At 41.1% G+C, this 20,078-nt stretch overlaps 1 protein-coding gene across 9 annotated transcripts in view; it reads left to right on the forward strand.

The window, feature by feature from the left end:
• Positions 1-20,078, forward strand: part of EPB41L3 (erythrocyte membrane protein band 4.1 like 3) — a 554,565-nt gene that overhangs the window by 453,287 nt on the left and 81,200 nt on the right. For all 9 annotated transcript variants that reach the window (XM_053714936.1, XM_053714941.1, XM_053714938.1 and 6 more), the window contains 2 exons: positions 7,170-7,267; positions 8,452-8,627. In XM_053714936.1, the coding sequence (XP_053570911.1) occupies positions 7,170-7,267; positions 8,452-8,627 (274 nt within the window). The remainder of the gene's footprint in view (positions 1-7,169; positions 7,268-8,451; positions 8,628-20,078) is intronic.

Consider the following 20,078-nt stretch of genomic DNA (forward strand, 5'->3'; position numbering starts at 1 on the left):
ATAACAAGTTTTTCTCCAACATAGGTGTGTCCGGTCCACGGCGTCATCCTTACTTGTGGGATATTCTCTTCCCCAACAGGAAATGGCAAAGAGCCCAGCAAAGCTGGTCACATGATCCCTCCTAGGCTCCGCCTACCCCAGTCATTCTCTTTGCCGTTGTACAGGCAACATCTCCACGGAGATGGCTTAGAGTTTTTTAGTGTTTAACTGTAGTTTTTTAATTATTCAATCAAGAGTTTGTTATTTTGAAATAGTGCTGGTATGTACTATTTACTCAGAAACAGAAAAGAGATGAAGATTTCTGTTTGTATGAGGAAAATGATTTTAGCAACCGTAACTAAAATCCATGGCTGTTCCACACAGGACTGTTGAGAGCAATTAACTTCAGTTGGGGGAACAGTGTGCAGTCTCTTGCTGCTTGAGGTATGACACATTCTAACAAGACGATGTAATGCTGGAAGCTGTCATTTTCCCTATGGGATCCGGTAAGCCATATTTATTACGATCGTAAATAAGGGCTTTACAAGGGCTTATTTAGACTGTAGACTTTTCTGGGCTAAATCGATTCATTATTAGCACATATTTAGCCTTGAGGAATCATTTTATCTGGGTATTTTGATATAATAATATCGGCAGGCACTGTATTAGACACCTTATTTCTTAGGGGCTTTCCCAAAGCATAAGCAGAGTCTCATTTTCGCGCCGGTGTGGCGCACTTGTTTTTGAGAGGCATGGCATGCAGTCGCATGTGAGAGGAGCTCTGATACTTAGAAAAGACTTTCTGAAGGCGTCATTTGGTATCGTATTCCCCTTTGGGCTTGGTTGGGTCTCAGCAAAGCAGATACCAGGGACTGTAAAGGGGTTAAAGCTTATAACGGCTCCGGTTCCGTTATTTTAAGGGTTAAAGCTTCCAAATTTGGTGTGCAATATTTTTAAGGCTTTAAGACACTGTGGTGAAAATTTTGTGATTTTTGAACAATTCCTTCATGTTTTTTCGCAATTGCAGTAACAAAGTGTGTTCAGTTTAAAATTTAAAGTGACAGTAACGGTTTTATTTTAAAACGTTTTTTGTACTTTCTTATTAAGTTTATGCCTGTTTAACATGTCTGAACTACCAGATAGACTGTGTTCTGAATGTGGGGAAGCCAGAATTCCTATTCATTTAAATAAATGTGATTTATGTGATAATGACAATGATGCCCAAGATGATTCCTCAAGTGAGGGGAGTAAGCATGGTACTGCATCATTCCCTCCTTCGTCTACACGAGTCTTGCCCACTCAGGAGGCCCCTAGTACATCTAGCGCGCCAATACTCCTTACTATGCAACAATTAACGGCTGTAATGGATAATTCTGTCAAAAACATTTTAGCCAAAATGAAACCTTGTCAGCGTAAGCGTGGCTGCTCTGTTTTAGTTACTGAAGAGCATGACGACGCTGATATTAATATCTCTGAAGGGCCCCTAATCCAGTTTGAGGGGGCCAGGGAGGTTTTGTCTGAGGGAGAAATTACTGATTCAGGGAACATTTCTCATCAGGCTGAATCTGATGTGATTACATTTAAATTTAAGTTGGAACATCTCCGCATTTTGCTTAAGGAGGTATTATCCACTCTGGATGATTGTGAAAAGTTGGTCATTCCAGAGAAACTATGTAAAATGGACAAGTTCCTAGAGGTGCCGGGGCTCCCAGAAGCTTTTCCTATACCCAAGCGGGTGGCGGACATTGTTAATAAAGAATGGGAAAGGCCCGGTATTCCTTTCGTCCCTCCCCCCATATTTAAAAAATTGTTTCCTATGGTCGACCCCAGAAAGGACTTATGGCAGTCAGTCCCCAAGGTCGAGGGAGCGGTTTCTACTTTAAACAAACGCACCACTATACCCATAGAGGATAGTTGTGCTTTCAAAGATCCTATGGATAAAAAATTAGAAGGTTTGCTTAAAAAGATGTTTGTTCAGCAGGGTTACCTTCTACAACCCATTTCATGCATTGTCCCTGTCACTACAGCTGCATATTTCTGGTTTGATGAACTGATTAAGGTGCTCGATAGTGATTCTCCTCCTTATGAGGAGATTATGGACAGAATCAATGCTCTCAAATTGGCTAATTCTTTCACTCTAGACGCCACTTTGCAAGTGGCTAGGTTAGCGGCTAAGAATTCTGGGTTTGCTATTGTGGCGCGCAGAGCGCTTTGGTTGAAATCTTGGTCGGCTGATGCGTCTTCCAAGAACAAGTTACTAAACATTCCTTTCAAGGGGAAAACGCTGTTTGGCCCTGACTTGAAAGAGATTATCTCTGATATCACTGGGGGTAAGGGCCACGCCCTTCCTCAGGATAGGCCTTTCAAGGCAAAAAATAGACCTAATTTTCGTCCCTTTCGTAAAAACGGACCAGCCCAAAGTGCTACGTCCTCTAAGCAAGAGGGTAATACTTCTCAAGCCAAGCCAGCTTGGAGACCAATGCAAGGCTGGAACAAGGGAAAGCAGGCCAAGAAACCTGTCACTGCTACCAAGACAGCATGAAATATTGGCCCCCGATCCGGGACCGGATCTGGTGGGGGGCAGACTCTCTCTCTTCGCTCAGGCTTGGGCAAGAGATGTTCTGGATCCTTGGGCGCTAGAAATAGTCTCCCAGGGTTATCTTCTGGAATTCAAGGGACTTCCCCCAAGGGGGAGGTTCCACAGGTCTCAGTTGTCTTCAGACCACATAAAAAGACAGGCGTTCTTACATTGTGTAGAAGACCTGTTAAAAATGGGAGTGATTCATCCTGTTCCATTAAGAGAACAAGGGACGGGGTTCTACTCCAATCTGTTCATAGTCCCCAAAAAAGAGGGAACGTTCAGACCAATCTTAGATCTCAAGATCTTAAACAAATTTCTCAAGGTCCCATCTTTCAAGATGGAAACCATTCGAACTATCCTTCCTTCCATCCAGGAAGGTCAATTCATGACCACGGTGGATTTAAAGGATGCGTATCTACATATTCCTATCCACAAGGAACATCATCGGTTCCTAAGGTTTGCATTCCTGGACAAACATTACCAGTTTGTGGCGCTTCCTTTCGGATTAGCCACTGCTCCAAGGATTTTCACAAAGGTACTAGGGTCCCTTCTAGCGGTACTAAGACCAAAGGGCATTGCAGTAGTACCTTACCTGGACGACATTCTGATTCAAGCGTCGTCCCTCCCTCGAGCAAAGGCTCACACGGACATCGTCCTGGCCTTTCTCAGATCTCACGGCTGGAAAGTGAACGTGGAAAAGAGTTCTCTATCCCCGTCAACAAGGGTTCCCTTCTTGGGAACAATTATAGACTCCTCAGAAATGAGGATTTTTCTAACAGAGGCCAGAAAGTCAAAGCTTCTGGACTCTTGTCGGATACTTCATTCCGTTCCTCTTCCTTCCGTAGCTCAGTGCATGGAAGTGATCGGGTTGATGGTAGCGGCAATGGACATAGTTCCTTTTGCGCGCATTCATCTAAGACCATTACAACTGTGCATGCTCAGTCAGTGGAATGGGGACTATACAGACTTGTCTCCAAAGATACAAGTAAATCAGAGGACCAGAGACTCACTCCGTTGGTGGCTGTCCCTGGACAACCTGTCACGAGGGATGACATTCCGCAGACCAGAGTGGGTCATTGTCACGACCGACGCCAGTCTGATGGGCTGGGGCGCGGTCTGGGGATCCCTGAAAGCTCAGGGTCTTTGGTCTCGGGAAGAATCTCTTCTACCGATAAATATTCTGGAACTGAGAGCGATATTCAATGCTCTCAAGGCTTGGCCTCAGCTAGCGAGGACCAAGTTCATTCGGTTTCAATCAGACAACATGACGACTGTTGCGTACATCAACCATCAGGGGGGAACAAGGAGTTCCCTAGCGATGGAAGAAGTGACCAAGATTATTCTATGGGCGGAGTCTCACTCCTGCCACCTGTCTGCTATCCACATCCCGGGAGTGGAAAATTGGGAAGCGGATTTTCTGAGTCGTCAGACATTGCATCCGGGGGAGTGGGAACTCCATCCGGAAATCTTTGCCCAAGTCACTCAACTATGGGGCATTCCAGACATGGATCTGATGGCCTCTCGTCAGAACTTCAAAGTTCCTTGCTACGGGTCCAGATCCAGGGATCCCAAGGCGGCTCTAGTGGATGCACTAGTAGCACCTTGGACCTTCAAACTAGCTTATGTGTTCCCGCCGTTTCCTCTCATCCCCAGGCTGGTAGCCAGGATCAATCAGGAGAGGGCGTCGGTGATCTTGATAGCTCCTGCGTGGCCACGCAGGACTTGGTATGCAGATCTGGTGAATATGTCATCGGCTCCACCTTGGAAGCTACCTTTGAGACGAGACCTTCTTGTTCAGGGTCCGTTCGAACATCCGAATCTGGTTTCACTCCAGCTGACTGCTTGGAGATTGAACGCTTGATTTTATCGAAGCGAGGTTTCTCAGATTCTGTTATCGATACTCTTGTTCAGGCCAGAAAGCCTGTAACTAGAAAGATTTACCACAAAATTTGGAAAAAATATATCTGTTGGTGTGAATCTAAAGGATTCCCTTGGGACAAGGTTAAGATTCCTAGGATTCTATCCTTCCTTCAAGAAGGATTGGAAAAAGGATTATCGGCAAGTTCCCTGAAGGGACAGATTTCTGCCTTGTCGGTGTTACTTCACAAAAAACTGGCAGCTGTGCCAGATGTTCAAGCCTTTGTTCAGGCTCTGGTTAGAATCAAGCCTGTTTACAAACCTTTGACTCCTCCTTGGAGTCTCAATTTAGTTCTTTCAGTTCTTCAGGGGGTTCCGTTTGAACCCTTACATTCCGTTGATATTAAGTTATTATCTTGGAAAGTTTTGTTTTTAGTTGCAATTTCTTCTGCTAGAAGAGTTTCAGAATTATCTGCTCTGCAGTGTTCTCCTCCTTATCTGGTGTTCCATGCAGATAAGGTGGTTTTACGTACTAAACCTGGTTTTCTTCCAAAAGTTGTTTCTAACAAAAACATTAACCAGGAGATTATCGTACCTTCTCTGTGTCCGAAACCAGTTTCAAAGAAGGAACGCTTGTTGCACAATTTGGATGTTGTTCGCGCTCTAAAATTCTATTTAGATGCTACAAAGGATTTTAGACAAACATCTTCCTTGTTTGTTGTTTACTCAGGTAAAAGGAGAGGTCAAAAAGCAACTTCTACCTCTCTCTCTTTTTGGATTAAAAGCATCATCAGATTGGCTTACGAGACTGCCGGACGGCAGCCTCCCGAAAGAATCACAGCTCATTCCACTAGGGCTGTGGCTTCCACATGGGCCTTCAAGAACGAGGCTTCTGTTGATCAGATATGTAGGGCAGCGACTTGGTCTTCACTGCACACTTTTACCAAATTTTACAAGTTTGATACTTTTGCTTCTTCTGAGGCTATTTTTGGGAGAAAGGTTTTGCAAGCCGTGGTGCCTTCCATTTAGGTGACCTGATTTGCTCCCTCCCTTCATCCGTGTCCTAAAGCTTTGGTATTGGTTCCCACAAGTAAGGATGACGCCGTGGACCGGACACACCTATGTTGGAGAAAACAGAATTTATGTTTACCTGATAAATTTCTTTCTCCAACGGTGTGTCCGGTCCACGGCCCGCCCTGGTTTTTTAATCAGGTCTGATAATTTATTTTCTTTAACTACAGTCACCACGGTACCATATGGTTTCTCCTATGCTATTATTCCTCCTTAACGTCGGTCGAATGACTGGGGTAGGCGGAGCCTAGGAGGGATCATGTGACCAGCTTTGCTGGGCTCTTTGCCATTTCCTGTTGGGGAAGAGAATATCCCACAAGTAAGGATGACGCCGTGGACCGGACACACCGTTGGAGAAAGAAATTTATCAGGTAAACATAAATTCTGTTTTTTTTTTTTTTTCTCTTTCCTGGTGTGATAAACATGTTTCTTACCAGTATTTCTCAGAAATTTCTGGAATTTTTCTATTCTTACAAAATAAGTTTGTTAAGAACATATTTTCAAGTTTCTTATACGGTCAGATCTTTGTTCTAGATCTAGTCAATTAGTTGTCTTATTGGTTTTAATAGTTTTTCAATCTTTTCTTTTGAATCTTTGAATGGTTTAAAAATTCAGCTTATTTTGAAAGTGATTGTCTCTTTTGCAATATTTTCACCAGCGAGTGTCTGGTTTGTTTACTTTTTCTTTTCAGATTCCTTATCCTTTTTTCTATTAGGATAAGGTCTTTTCTTTGATTTTTTTTTCAGTTGGGACATTGTAGTTCATTTTCTTTTCTCTGTTTAAAAATTGTATTCTCATTTGTCCACGTATGAGTCAGAGGACTACACTGGTTATTTTAGCTTCCTGGTTAACAGCTTTTATTAAGTATGCCTTCATGAGAAGCAGTAAAATTCCTTCCAGATATTTTTACTGTCTATTCTTTTAAATAAGTTCCTCTTTGTGGGACTTTTAAAACAAGGTTTCTGTTATGTAGATTGCACAGCAGCAACTTCTTTGCTCCCTTTTCTTCTGGGATAATTTTTGACAGGAAAGTCCAACAGTCTTAGTAGCTGGTAAATAGGTGCCTGCCTTCACTTTTTCCAACCCATTTACTTGTGGACTCCACAGCTTAGGTATTAGTAAAGACATGTGGACTCTCACCACCTTATGAAAGAAAACTTTATGCTTACCTGATAAATTAATGTCTTTCATTGTGGTGGGAGTTCACAAGACCCGCCTCTTTTTATTTTTCCAATTGGCGCCAGTTTTTTGTCCTTTCCTACTTCTCTATTTTTCTCCTTTTCTTGACTTTTTATTAGACTGGGATACCAGAGAGGTGAGAGGGATTAAAAGCTTGTGAAATGTTGGGTATCTTTGCCTCCTCCTAGTGGCTACGAGTTGAAACCCAGTAGTAATGGCTCATCGACTCTCACCATGATGAAATAAATGAATTTATCAGGTAAGCATAAATTGTTATTTCTAACTTTATCTCACAATTAAAAATGGGGGTAAAATAAAGGAAAGGGAGGAACCAGAGGACTTCTGGAGAGTTTCTACCTACTCCAAGTACATTTGAGAAGTGAATTTACTACTATAGAATATGATATCTTGTAAACTATAAAGGTATAAACATGTTGTTTTAGTATTTACTAGAAAGAATGCATTTTTATGATTGTACTCAATCATGTTTCTTTTGCTTTAGTTTGAACAGTTTGAAAGCACCATTGGATTTAAACTACCAAACCATCGAGCAGCTAAACGTTTATGGAAAGTATGTGTGGAACACCATACATTTTTTAGGTATGTTACTGAAGTATTATTAATAATAAGAAGAATAAATAGTATTTGAAAAAGAACATTTAACATACATTTCAAGCTTATCTCGCTCACATTTAATAAACTTCATGAGAAGCGCGTAACAATGTGCTAAATTGCAATTTTTTTTGAGTGATTTTACCCCTAAATTTTATTTTCTGCCTGTGACAATAAAAGGGTTAATCATAATGTGTCAAAATACCTCTAGATACATACACTGGGGTGTCTAAATTCTACATATATATACTTTTGTGTAGCAGTTTTGAATTGGGTGACCACTATTTAGCTTAAACTCCAAGCATAGCAAATTTTAGCGTTAAATTAATACTTCCATCTTAATTGGCCTTTATTTGCTATAAATTACTTTGAAACATAGACATATGGGGTATTCCTAAATTCAGATCAGCAAAATGAATCTATTTGGAGGTAATTTTCTTAAACTACACTAGCTTTGTAGACCTTGTTATAAAGAAAACTGTAAAAAAAAAAAAATTTCCCCTGTATTTTCTAGTAATTCCTATTTATTGTTATTTTATATATGATTATAGGGTATCGCTAGAAAGGGCTGTTTTTAAAAATAACATTATATAATATGTTTTGGTGACAATTGAGGTGAAAGCAATAGTGAGCAAAAATGTCAACATTGCTTGTGTCATTTAAGCACAAACACTAGAAGAAAAATCTTCAGTTAATGAATATTTCTAAGGTCCATTTAATCTATTTTTTAAAATATGCTGTTTGAAAGGCATGATACAAGTTGGACCTAACCATGCTTTCATGTTGCATTCATGTTTGAGTTTTGCACTTACTACAGGTATTAAATAATGGACTGACTTTTGTTTAAGAGGGAATAAAACAAGAAATGTGATCTGATTGACACACAATGATTGTTACAATATTTCCTCTATGAAACTAATGATTAATTCATACCGATAGTATATTTTGTGTTTCCCAAATAGAATTCTAGTCAATGTGTTGGAGAAATGCCAAATGCATTTAAGTTCTTACTATATAAAAATAAAGTAGGTGAAAAAACTAGGACATCTACCACACCTAGGTTGTATTTTCTAAGTACTGTACATAGTCATCATTATATACTTTATTTTAAACTTCCTAAAACTTTCATTCTGAACAAAATACTATATTATTTGTATGTCAATATTTCATAGATTGCTGCTACCAGAGGCACCTCCGAAAAAATTCCTCACTTTGGGATCCAAGTTCCGCTATAGTGGTAGAACACAAGCCCAAACAAGAAGAGCCAGTGCACTTATTGACCGTCCTGCACCCTATTTTGAACGTTCTTCAAGCAAGCGGTATACAATGTCCAGAAGTTTAGATGGGGGTAAGTAGAATTTTGTTTAGTGAGAAACACTACCATGTTTACTTTTAAGCTCTTTTACACAAATAGATGTAAATTAAACTACTAACAGCATTTCATTAAGCAAGTTTGCAATCTGCTTGCTTTGCATTTTTTGTGAAATTAAAGTTTAGCTGTATTTCTATAACATTGTTTGAAATTTCTTACTGATAGGAAATTGTTTGATAGCCTATACTTTCTGCTTGATTAGTAGATTTACTCCTAACAAGACTTTGTATGTGGCTATTCAGACAGCTTATAGTGATGGTAAACTTTACATCTTTTAAAAGCAGGTCCGGAATCTAAGCGATATTTTACAGGGACTTTAATTGATCACCTCTAATAAAAATGAGCTGTAACTTACTTTTTAATATAGCAGTGTCATTCTAATACCCAAGTGCTCCGGCCGCCCACTTTTTCCCATGAGCAAACAGTTTGAACTGTTCTCCAATCAGCGCTCTAGCTACAAAAAAAGTGCCGTACGACTAGAGTACCAAAGGGAGAACAGTTCAAACCGTTGGCTCACAAAAAAAGTTTTGAAGCGGGCGGCCGGAGCACAGGGTATTAGAATGACACGGCTATATGAAAAAGTAAATTACAGCACATCTCCATTAAAAGTGATCAATTCAATTTCCTGTAAAATATTGCTTAGATTCTGGACCTGATTTTGAAAATAATGTAAAGTTTACCATCATTTTAAGTTTACAAAACTTGATTTTTATATGTATATTTCTGTTTTAGTAATCACAAAATTGTATTAATACATGATAAAATATTATTATGGATGTTCTACAAACCTAGAACATTATCAGGCATGTTAATTACTACCATGGATTTGAATATATCTTGCAACATAAAAGGAATTTTAGATGAAAGAGTTTGGTTGGAAATTTATAAGCTAAGCTTTTTTAACTTGGGAAAAAGATGAAAGATAATTTCACCTTAGATTCACATTTATGTACATGTTTCTTCAGAGAAATGACATGACCTAGATGCATCTTTTGCCTTGGTAAATATGTGTGTGTGTGTGTATATATATATATATATATATATATATATATATATATATATATATATATATATATATATATATATACACATACATATATTCATTGATGTTGCAGCAGTAAACCTCTTTAGCTACAGTTTCAGGACTGGAAATAACTGCAAAAAATGTGCACCTTTCCTTTGGAGAACTTGATACTTGCTCTTGTTGTCTTCCACTCATTTGGATATCTGTCTCAGAGAGCCTAAAAGATCTGGTTGCTTAGCAACCCTGTCACATTTCAGCTTGCTCAAAATGCCCTATGCTCTTCCAATTTTCTTAGTCTCTCAAAAACTAGTATACTTTGGCTTTCAACAACAACAGATACTGAAATAATTATCACTAGAAGAGATGTTTTTCCATATGATTTTTGTCTACCAGGATCTGTAAAAGAGAGAATAAAGTGCATATAACACACACTTATTTCTTTGTTGTTCTGACTTGACAGCATGTAAAGCCATTCAATTCTGATTAGATATTTCCATGCATTTTTGTAGAGGTGATGTTATTCTCCTCATCTATTGACCTTAAGGCTTCTCTCACATATCTTTAAGTTGTTGCTTACTCAAAGCTAATTACCTTTCATATTCTGTACAGAATTTATTTACTCTTCACTGGAAAAGCTGTATGCAGCACACTAGAATTTTAGATAGATACAGTTGGATAAAAGATAGACATGTCTCTTAACTATCATATTTTTTGCCTTCTTTTAGTTTAGAAGTATACGCTGCTGGTAAATTGACCATTGCAACTAAGAATGATAAACGTGAGCTTGAAGCAGTTAAAGCAGTTACTCCTAACAAATGGATTTACTGCATTCGGGCCCCAAACTACACAGAAAGTCCTCTTGCATTGTATAGTCAAACTGGTCAAGGGCTATCTCAACTATATGCACACCACACAGTCCTGAGGTTTTAAGGATCATACTGACATATACATAGCCAGATGGTCTAAAGATTGGTGTGCATGTAAGGATCATACTGACATATACATAGCCAGATGGTCTAAAGATTGGTGTGCATGTAAGGATCATACTGACATATACATAGCCAGATGGTCTAAAGATTGGTGTGCATGTAAGCATCATACTGACATATACATAGCCAGATGGTCTAAAGATTGGTGTGCATGTAAGGATCATACTGACATATACATAGCCAGATGATCTAAAGATTGGTGTGCATGTAAGCATCATACTGACATATACATAGCCAGATGGTCTAAAGATTGGTTTGCATGTAAGGATCATACTGACATATACATAGCCAGATGGTCTAAAGATTGGTGTGCATGTAAGGATCATACTGACATATACATAGCAAGATGGTCTAAAGATTGGTGTGCATGTAAGGATCATACTGACATATACATAGCCAGATGGTCTAAAGATTAGTGTGCATGTAAGGATCATACTAACATATACATAGCCAGATGGTCTAAAGATTGGTGTGCATGTAAGGATCATACTGACATATACATAGCAAGATGGTCTAAAGATTGGTGTGCATGTAAGGATCATAGTAACATAGTAGATGAGGTTGAAAAAAGACCGAAGTCCATCGAGTTCAACCTATACAAATATAAAATACTTAAAAAAAGCTCCAGTTAAGCTTAAAGGGACAATCAACACCAGAATTTTTGTTGTTTAAAAAGAAAGATAATCCCTTTAACCAACACTGTTATATTAATACACTTTTTACTTCTGTGACTAACTTGTATCTAAGTATCTCCTGACCGCCCCAAATCACATGACTTTTAGTTCTTATCTATTGACTTGCATTTTAGCCAATTAGTGCAGTGTCTGCCACTAGCCGCGGGCGTGATCACAATGCTATCTATATGGCCTACATGAGCTTGCTCTCCCCTGCTGTGAAAAGTAAATAAAATAGAGGCGGCCTTCAAGGGCCTAGAAATTATCATATGTGCCTTCCTAGGTTTGCTTTCAACTAGAATACCAAGAGAACAAAGCAAAAATGTTGATAAAAGTAAATTGGAAAGTTGTTTAAAATTACATGCCCTATTTGAAAAATGAAAGTTTTTTTTGGACTTGACTGTCCCTTTAAATTATCCCACTAAAAGGTGACCCATTTAATACTAGCAATCATATCCATCATACTGACGTATAAATACTCAGGTGGTCTAAAGATCGGGATGCTTTTAAGGTACCTGGTCTATTTCTCGCAGCCTGGATCATAGTTAATGTGCAGAGACAGTCATCCTCCAGTCCTTGTGTGTGCTGCCCCCACAGACCCCAAAACAGATTTTGATTTTGGCAACAGGTAAGCACATAGGCCTAACAATTCTGCCCAAAAAATTCTTAAATATGTTAGCTTATTTAGTTTGTATGATAGCCTTGTGCTTATACCAGGCATTCTTGAAGTCCCCTGTAGTGTTTTTCCTTACCACATCTAATGGAACTTCATTCCATGAATCAACCACCCTTTTCCTTCTTAATACAGGGAGAGTCCACAGCTAATGGTACTGGAGTTTTAATTAGTCTTGTCAGCCTCTCAGTGAGAGCATTGATGAAAGTTAGAGTCTGGAGATGCAGGGAGAGTCTTTCTGCAAACCCATCCAGACTCATATTACCGGCTCCTAAGCAATCAGTGTTGACGAGTTTCGCTGCCTGCTTTTGATCACTTAAGTCCATGTCAGAAGCGATGCTACAGTCTGTCAAACTTGAAGGACCGTGTTTTTGTTCCACGGCATAGATTCCGGTAAGATTGTTTCATTTTTTTAATCATATGTTAACGCTAGAAGATAGGGTCACATGGGACTCCTTTATCTTTATGGAATCAAGGGTTAATATCTCCTTACAGTGGGGGGTGAATCATATTTGTTTTATGTGATTTTTGCTGCTTTATATGTGTGAGATGCTTTGGGCTCATAGGCTGATATGGAATGTACAGGTCGCCTTTTTTTCTTGAGAGTGGCACCGTTTTATTAAGCTTGGCACACTTTCACTTTAGCAGGGGCGGTCCTGCATTGCACACCGTGTGACCAGGAGTGGTCATGGTTTCCATTTCCTATTCCTGACTATGGAGAGGAGCTAGTTTCTCTATACTGTCTGGGTCATAGGAGGTGGTGAGTGACCCAGCCATTGGGGGTATAGGTGCCGGTTGTTCTCTTGAATTAAATAGGGTCACCTAGTTATGGAGGATTCTGAATTTTTAGAGGGTGATCCCTCTACAACAGAATTCGATACCTGTGTATATTGTATATTGGATTAGCCAGCCCTTTCAATTATGTTCCATATGCCACAACAGGGTGTTTTCATCAACCAATGTTGAGATGTTAGATGCCACTGAGCCTTCCGCCTCTGAGGAATCCTCGTCCCGTGAGGCGTGTCCCCTACAGTCATCCGATCCTACACATGCAGCTTCCCCTTGCATCGCTTATCCTCCACCTGGAGAGGGCTTTTTCCACCAGACGTTACGTCCTAGTTCCGTATGGCGATGTCTGCGGCCTTAACCGCTTTGCCTTGTACTGCTATGCGCAAACGAAGGGTTAATTCATGCACTTCGGCCCAGGGAGCATCATGTAAATTGACGGTTTTATCTGTTCAGTCGTCTGGTGATGCGGTTCTCTCTGAGGCAATACAAAATACAAAGCACTAGGGAGCGCTGAAACCAGCTTAAGAGTAAGGATAATAGAATATATATAATAATAAAACACCTAACCTGATACTAATATGATACTACTATAATAGGCAATATGTATAATACATGTAAATATAAATTGTGAATTATGATTTATGTGTGAAAAAAATCTTTTCAAAATTGGAAAAAATTATATATGAAAAAAATTCTATGTGAAAAAATTCAATTCTATAGAAGATGCCAGCAACAAATACTAGAATTGCATATCTATATATAAAAAACTTTATTACAATATAGGTCGACCTATTCAAGACATACAATAATAAATCACAAAATTAAGAAAAAGAAAATTAGTATAAAAAACTCCTTTTAACCAATTTTTTTATACTAATTTTCTTTTTCTTAATTTTGTGATTTATTATTGTATGTCTTGAATAGGTCGACCTATATTGTAATAAAGTTTTTTATATATAGATATGCAATTCTAGTATTTGTTGCTGGCATCTTCTATAGAATTTAATTTTTTCACATAGAATTTTTTTCATATATAATTTTTTCCAATTTTGAAAAGATTTTTTTCACACATAATTCATAATTCACAATTTATATTTACATGTATTATACATATTGCCTATTATAGTAGTATCATATTAGTATCAGGTTAGGTGTTTTATTATTATATATATTCTATTATCCTTACTCTTAAGCTGGTTTCAGCGCTCCCTAGAGCTTTGTATTTTGTATTGATTAGTCCTGTAGGTCTTTGAGGGTAACCTATTTTTTCTAGTTGGAGCTTGTAGTAATTTATATTTTTTGGCGCTGGTCACTTAAGTCTATTTTTTGGTTCTCTCTGAGGCGCAAGAGTACGAACCTTCTGGGGCGGAGCCTGCTGCTTCTATTCCTCCGGCAGAGGAGGATTTTGCCTTTAGATTTAAGGTGGCACGCCTGCGCTGGCTTCTAAGCGAAGTTGTGTCGATAATAGAGATACCTAATACTGATCTTCCAGTTGAATCTCAGACCATTGAATCAGATGGCGAAGTTGATTAAGACGGGTGAGGAAGGATGGAGATCCTATTCCTTTTCGTCTCTTTCCTTTTTATGTCCCTGTTTCCGGGCCCTATAGAGGGGTGTGTCGTTGCACATCCCTACTTGGCTAACACTTTTTGTGCGCTTGCCGTCCGTTTTTTCTATTCCGCTTAAGGATAGTTTATTCTTAGAGCTCTTGGTTATTAGTGGAAACTATTTTTAGAAGTTGTTTCGTCTAGAGGGATATTTATGTACTGTCCACTTAGGTTGTTACAGTTTCTGGAGACTTCCTATGAAACATCTCTGTCTCGATTCGAGGTGATGTTTTCCCTCAATATATTTTGAGAATTAAGGCCTTGGAGCGTATAATTATTTTTTGGAACTTTCGCAGTTTCTGGCCCTAGGCTAGGGTTTCAGGCTGGCAGATATGTCTTCTAAGTCTATTTTCTCTTTTTGAATGGAGGAAGATTTATTTGGTACCACTATTCTGCGATTTTCACCATTGGATGAGAAAGTGAATCTGAGAGACTGGTTCTTTTTCTCTTGTTATTTTTGGAGCGGTTATGACCCAGCGTCTGAGATCTCTGCTAAGCCTTAGCTATCCAAGTCCGATCCAGTCCTGGAATAAGTCCATGCAAAGGACCGCCTAACCTAGATTGGCCGGAGGGGCCAGTTCCAGGTCCTATCTTGAATCGTGTGGGAACTGACTTTCGCTCATTTCGGACGCTTGATTCAGGAAATTATAGCTAGGCTCCAAATTTCTGCCTTCCAGTGAAGTTTTCATTCTCTTGATCCTGTCTTTCAGTCAGAGAGAGGGAATCCTCAGGGTTTTGTTCTCCTTTGGAGTTATTATCTGTCGAGCATTTATTGCCTGTCGACCATTTCCCATCTCTGACCACCATCTGCTCACCTTTAATCCCAATATAGATGCTAAACCTACTTCTCCCTCTCGCCCCCGCACCAGTAGAAATCTGCACACTGTGGACCCTCCCCAACTCTCCAATCTTATTCATATACCCCTCTCCCACACTTCCACAATATCCTGCCCTGAACTTGCTATAACCCACTATAACAATACTCTCTCCGCTGCACTTGACACTCTCGCTCCGCCCCAACTTCGCAAAGCCCCACGTCTTCAGCTCCAGCCCTGGCACTCCCAACAAACACGCTACCTACAAAAATGCTCACGCACTGCTGAACGTGCCTGGAGGAAATCCCGCTCTGAACCTGATTTCCTGCACTATAATTTCACTCTTTACTCTTACACCTCTGCCCTTCGCTTAGCTAAGCAAACATACTTCTCTTCTCTTATATCCACTCACTCTTCAAACCCTAAAAGACTCTTCTCCATTTTCAACTCTCTCCTCTACCCACCTGCACCACCCCCCTAATCTGCATTCAATGCTCAAGACCTTGCTGACAATTTTTTCAATAAAACACTTGCCATCCGAAGAAACATCCCAACACAAACTTGCAATCTCCCAACTTCACTCCCAGTCACCCCCTCTGCCACTCTCTGCACCCTCCTCCCAACCACTGAGAGCGAAGTGGCTTCCCTTTTGTCTTCCTCTTACCTCACTACCTGCCCACTTGACCCTATTCCTTCATATCTAATTCCCCCTCTGTCTCCCACCCTCACTCCGGCTCTTACTCACATATTCAACCTATCCCTTTCTACCGGCTCATTCCCTGCCTCCTTCAAACATGCAAAGGTCACCCCCATCCTCAAAAAACCCTCCCTTGACCCTAACTCCCCTGCAAACTACCGCCCCATATCACTGCTCCGGCTAGCTTCAAAATTACTTGAAAAACTAGTTTTCAATCGCCTAACCCAATTCCTGTCCTCCAACTCATTGCTCGACCCCCTGCAATCTGGCTTCCGTCCCCAACACTCAACTGAGACTGCCCTCACCAATGTTACTAACGATGTCCTTTCTGCTAAAAACAAAGGCTACTACTCTATACTCATCTTACTGGACCTCTCTGCTGCCTTCGACACTGTTGACCATCACCTTCTCCTACAGACTCTCAACTCTCTTGGGGTCTGTGACACTGCCCTCTCCTGGATTCACTCTTACCTCTCTAACAGATCCTTCTCCATCTCTTCTGCTATTGACTCCTCCTCTCTTTTGCCTCTGTCTGTTGGAGTACCTCAAGGCTCTGTCCTGGGTCCTCTACTCTTCTCTATTTACACTTCTTCACTGGGTAAACTTATCAACAGCTATGGCTTCAGCTATCATCTCTATACTGACGATACCCAGATCTACCTTTCCACCCCTGCACTCTCTCCTTCTGTCAATTCTCACATCAGCGACTGCTTATCGGGCATTTCCTCCTGGATGGCCTCTCACCACCTAAGTATAAACATGTCCAAGACCAAACTACTTCTTATTCCCCCCTCTAACTCTACTCCAGTTTCTAATTTTTTCCATCACTGTTGGCGGCACCACTATCTCCCCATCACCCCAAGTCCGCTGCCTTGGAGTCACACTTGACTCAAATCTGTCCTTCATTTCCCACATCCAATTGCTCTCTTCATCCTGCCACAACCACCTACGCAATATCTCCAAAATTCGTCCGTTTCTAAGTGCTAAAACTACTAAACAGCTAATCCACTCCCTGGTAATTTCCCGACTTGACTACTTTAACAACTTACTAACTGGCCTCCCTCTCTCCCACCTCTCTCCCCTCCAATCCATCCTAAATGCATTTGCCAGACTAATCCACCTCTTTCGACGCTCTGTTTCTGCTGCACCTCTCTGTGAGTCCCTTCAATGGCTCCTCATTCACAACAGAGTTAAATTCAAAATTCTCACCCTAACCTACAAAGCCCTCACCAATGCTGCCCCACCCTACCTGTCCTCACTTATCAACAAATTCACTCCTGCCCGCCCCCTAAGATCTAACAATGACCTGCTTCTTACGTCCTCTACCATCACCTCCTCTCATGCTAGACTACAGGACTTCTCTCGTGCGGCACCAACCCTCTGGAACACACTTCCTCGTGCTGTCAGACTTGCCCCTAACCTCTCCTCCTTTAAACGTTCCCTAAAGACCTTTCTGTTCAGGGAAGCTTATCACCCGACTTATTAAAATAGTAACTTCAATTAACTAACAGCTGCCCTCTATCTCCTCACTAATATCATTCTCACCTTTGCAGTCCCCACCTCCTGTTTCCCATCCTACCCATCTAGATTGTAAGTTCCCATGGGAATAGGGCCCTCAATTCCCCCTGTTTTTGTCTGTAAAATTTTGTCTTATCGTATTGTTTCTCCATTGTACTGTTATCCTTGTATCCATGGGCAGCGCTGCAGAATCTGATGGCGCTTTATAAATAAAGAATAATAATAATAATAAATAAAATAAAATTGTCCCAGTGCCTATTGCTGAGTGAGGTTTGGAAGATCATTCAAACAGTTTTTTGTTTCGGGGTCTCATAGAGGAGGGGAACTCCTGTCCTATTTGGACCCTAAGGTACTTAAAGCAACCTTATCATGCCTCCTCGTTGGGTGACTATAAGGTCCTCTCTACCCTTGGTACTGGAGGAGTAGTGGAGGACCACTGTTGAGGAAGGATATCATTGCTTTTCTTTCCTCTTCAGGGAACATTTCTGGTTCCTAAGGTTGCATTTGTCTGGATCAACACTTCCAGTGCATTGCTCTTGTCGTTTTGGTCTCGAGACTGCTTCTAGAGCCTTGGAGAAATCTAGGGTTTCTTTTGGCAGAGAGAGTCCAGATCTAACGTTAGCTTCCCTTGTTTTGACGATACTTGTTTAATTTCCATTGTCAAGTCTGATATAGGTCCTTTAGGGATTTAATCTGTCTTCCTCGATCAGAGAGGGAAGAATACTTAGACCAGAGTTTTCTGGTGTAAGCACCAGGGTGGATCCTGGATGCTAATTTAGTCTTCATAAGACAGGAAGACATGCCTATTGAACTTGTGAAGTTATGAGTTAACTTCCTCAGGTCGTGCCATCCAGGTCTCCTTCAGGCCATTGCTTGCTCTGTGTTAGGCTGGACTTCATTCCTTTTGTCAGGTCTCATCTTGGCCGAGGCTCGTGTCTGAGTAGGCGCTGATCGAATCTGTGTTAACAGATTTACCTGGACTACTGGTTAAGAGAATCGTTCTCAGGTATCTTTGTCCAGATCTCCTTATCCTGAGGGACATCTGTCTTAATCACCCGTGACAGTTTCGACTACGGTCGCAAGTCCGTCAGGGGGGGTGAGGGCGTACCAAGAGGGGGCCCATGAACTCAGGAGATTTCTCCTGAGTAGCTTTGGATCTTCAGGCCCACTACGGCTTGCTGTCAGCGACCCACTCTCTGGGGTTGGTCACCCGGTTCGGATGGTCTCTACAGACTTTCCCTTTAATGGGGATAAGGAATCCATCCGAGGGGTTTCAGATATTTGTATCTGGTAAGGGACGGCGCATGGGAATCTCGGGCAACCCGTCTCTATACCACAGATCCTCAGGCGGAGCTATTAGATGCTTTAACGGTGCCTTGGAGGTTCAACACAATTCTTTCTCTTCGGCCATATCACTCTTTCCTCAAATGGTGGCTCAAACCTATCAGGAGCAGGCATCAGGGATTCTGATTGCTCCGTTGCGGCCGCAAAGTTGGGGTCTCGATTTGGGGGGGATGGCTTTTTCGCCTCCTGGAGGGTTACCTTGTCGCAGGGATCTGATGAATCAAGGACCCTTTGTTTATCAAATCTTTTCTCTCTGAGGCGGACTGCGAGATGTTGCTTGGTCCTAGCCAAGTGAGGGTTTTTCTGAGAAGTTATGGCCCTCTCTTTCGAGCGCGTAAGCTGGTCCCTTGTCATCTATCTCATGGTGTGGAGGACTCCTGCTGTAAAGTGCGTAGTTCGTCCTGGCGCACTAATCTAGTTTGCTAGAACTCTTCCTTCCTCCAGGATGGTCTGGAAAAGGGCCTTTTAGCTAGTTACTTGTTGGGTCAAGTTGGCCCTGTCGGTTATTTTTGTTACGGCTCTGACTGCGATCAGGCCGCCAGTGTGTTGATCTGCTGCTCCCCCTTGGAGCTTAGATCTTCTTCGTAAGTTTTGCATGTGACTCCTTTAGTACCTATGCATGAGGTTGACGTTAAGTTTATCTTAGTGACCTTTTCCGCCTAATTAGGGCTTCTGCATGCAGAAGTGTCTTGAGATTACGGCCTTTTCAGGCGACCATCCTTATCAGGTGTTCCTCGATAATAGGATGATCTATGAACCTAGTTAAGTTTTCCTCGTAGGGTTGTGGAAAATCACAACTTCAATTGGGAACTTGTGGTCCATTTCTTATGTCCTTTTCCTTCTTCTTGAGGAAAAGTTTACTACAGAGTATGGAGTCATGCCTTGGAGTTCTATCTTCAGGCTGCATGGGGATAGACAGATTTTATCTGTTTGTTATCTTTAGTTGAGGAGTGTCATCCGCTTGATATATGAGACAGCGGGACTCAAGCCTCCTCAGAGGATCACGGCTCATTCTATGGGAGCAGTGACGTCCTATTGGGCCTCTAAGATGAGGCCTGTGGATCTAATTGGTAGGATGGCTACTTGGTCCTCCTTACATTCTTTTTCCTAAATTTCTATAGAGTTTGCTTCTGTTGAAGCAGCCTTCGGGAGAAGGGGTTTTGCAGGCTGGGGTGCTTTCAGATGGCATATTAAATTTTAATATGTTCTTCTGGCACCTTTTTCACCCTGATATTTCTCCTACTGTTCCTTGTTCCCTCGGCAGAATGACTGGGGGATGAGGTAAGTGGGGGGGGGG

Source organism: Bombina bombina, chromosome 5 (assembly GCF_027579735.1).
Source record: "Bombina bombina isolate aBomBom1 chromosome 5, aBomBom1.pri, whole genome shotgun sequence".
In the NCBI taxonomy this organism is placed as follows: Eukaryota; Metazoa; Chordata; class Amphibia; order Anura; family Bombinatoridae; genus Bombina; species Bombina bombina.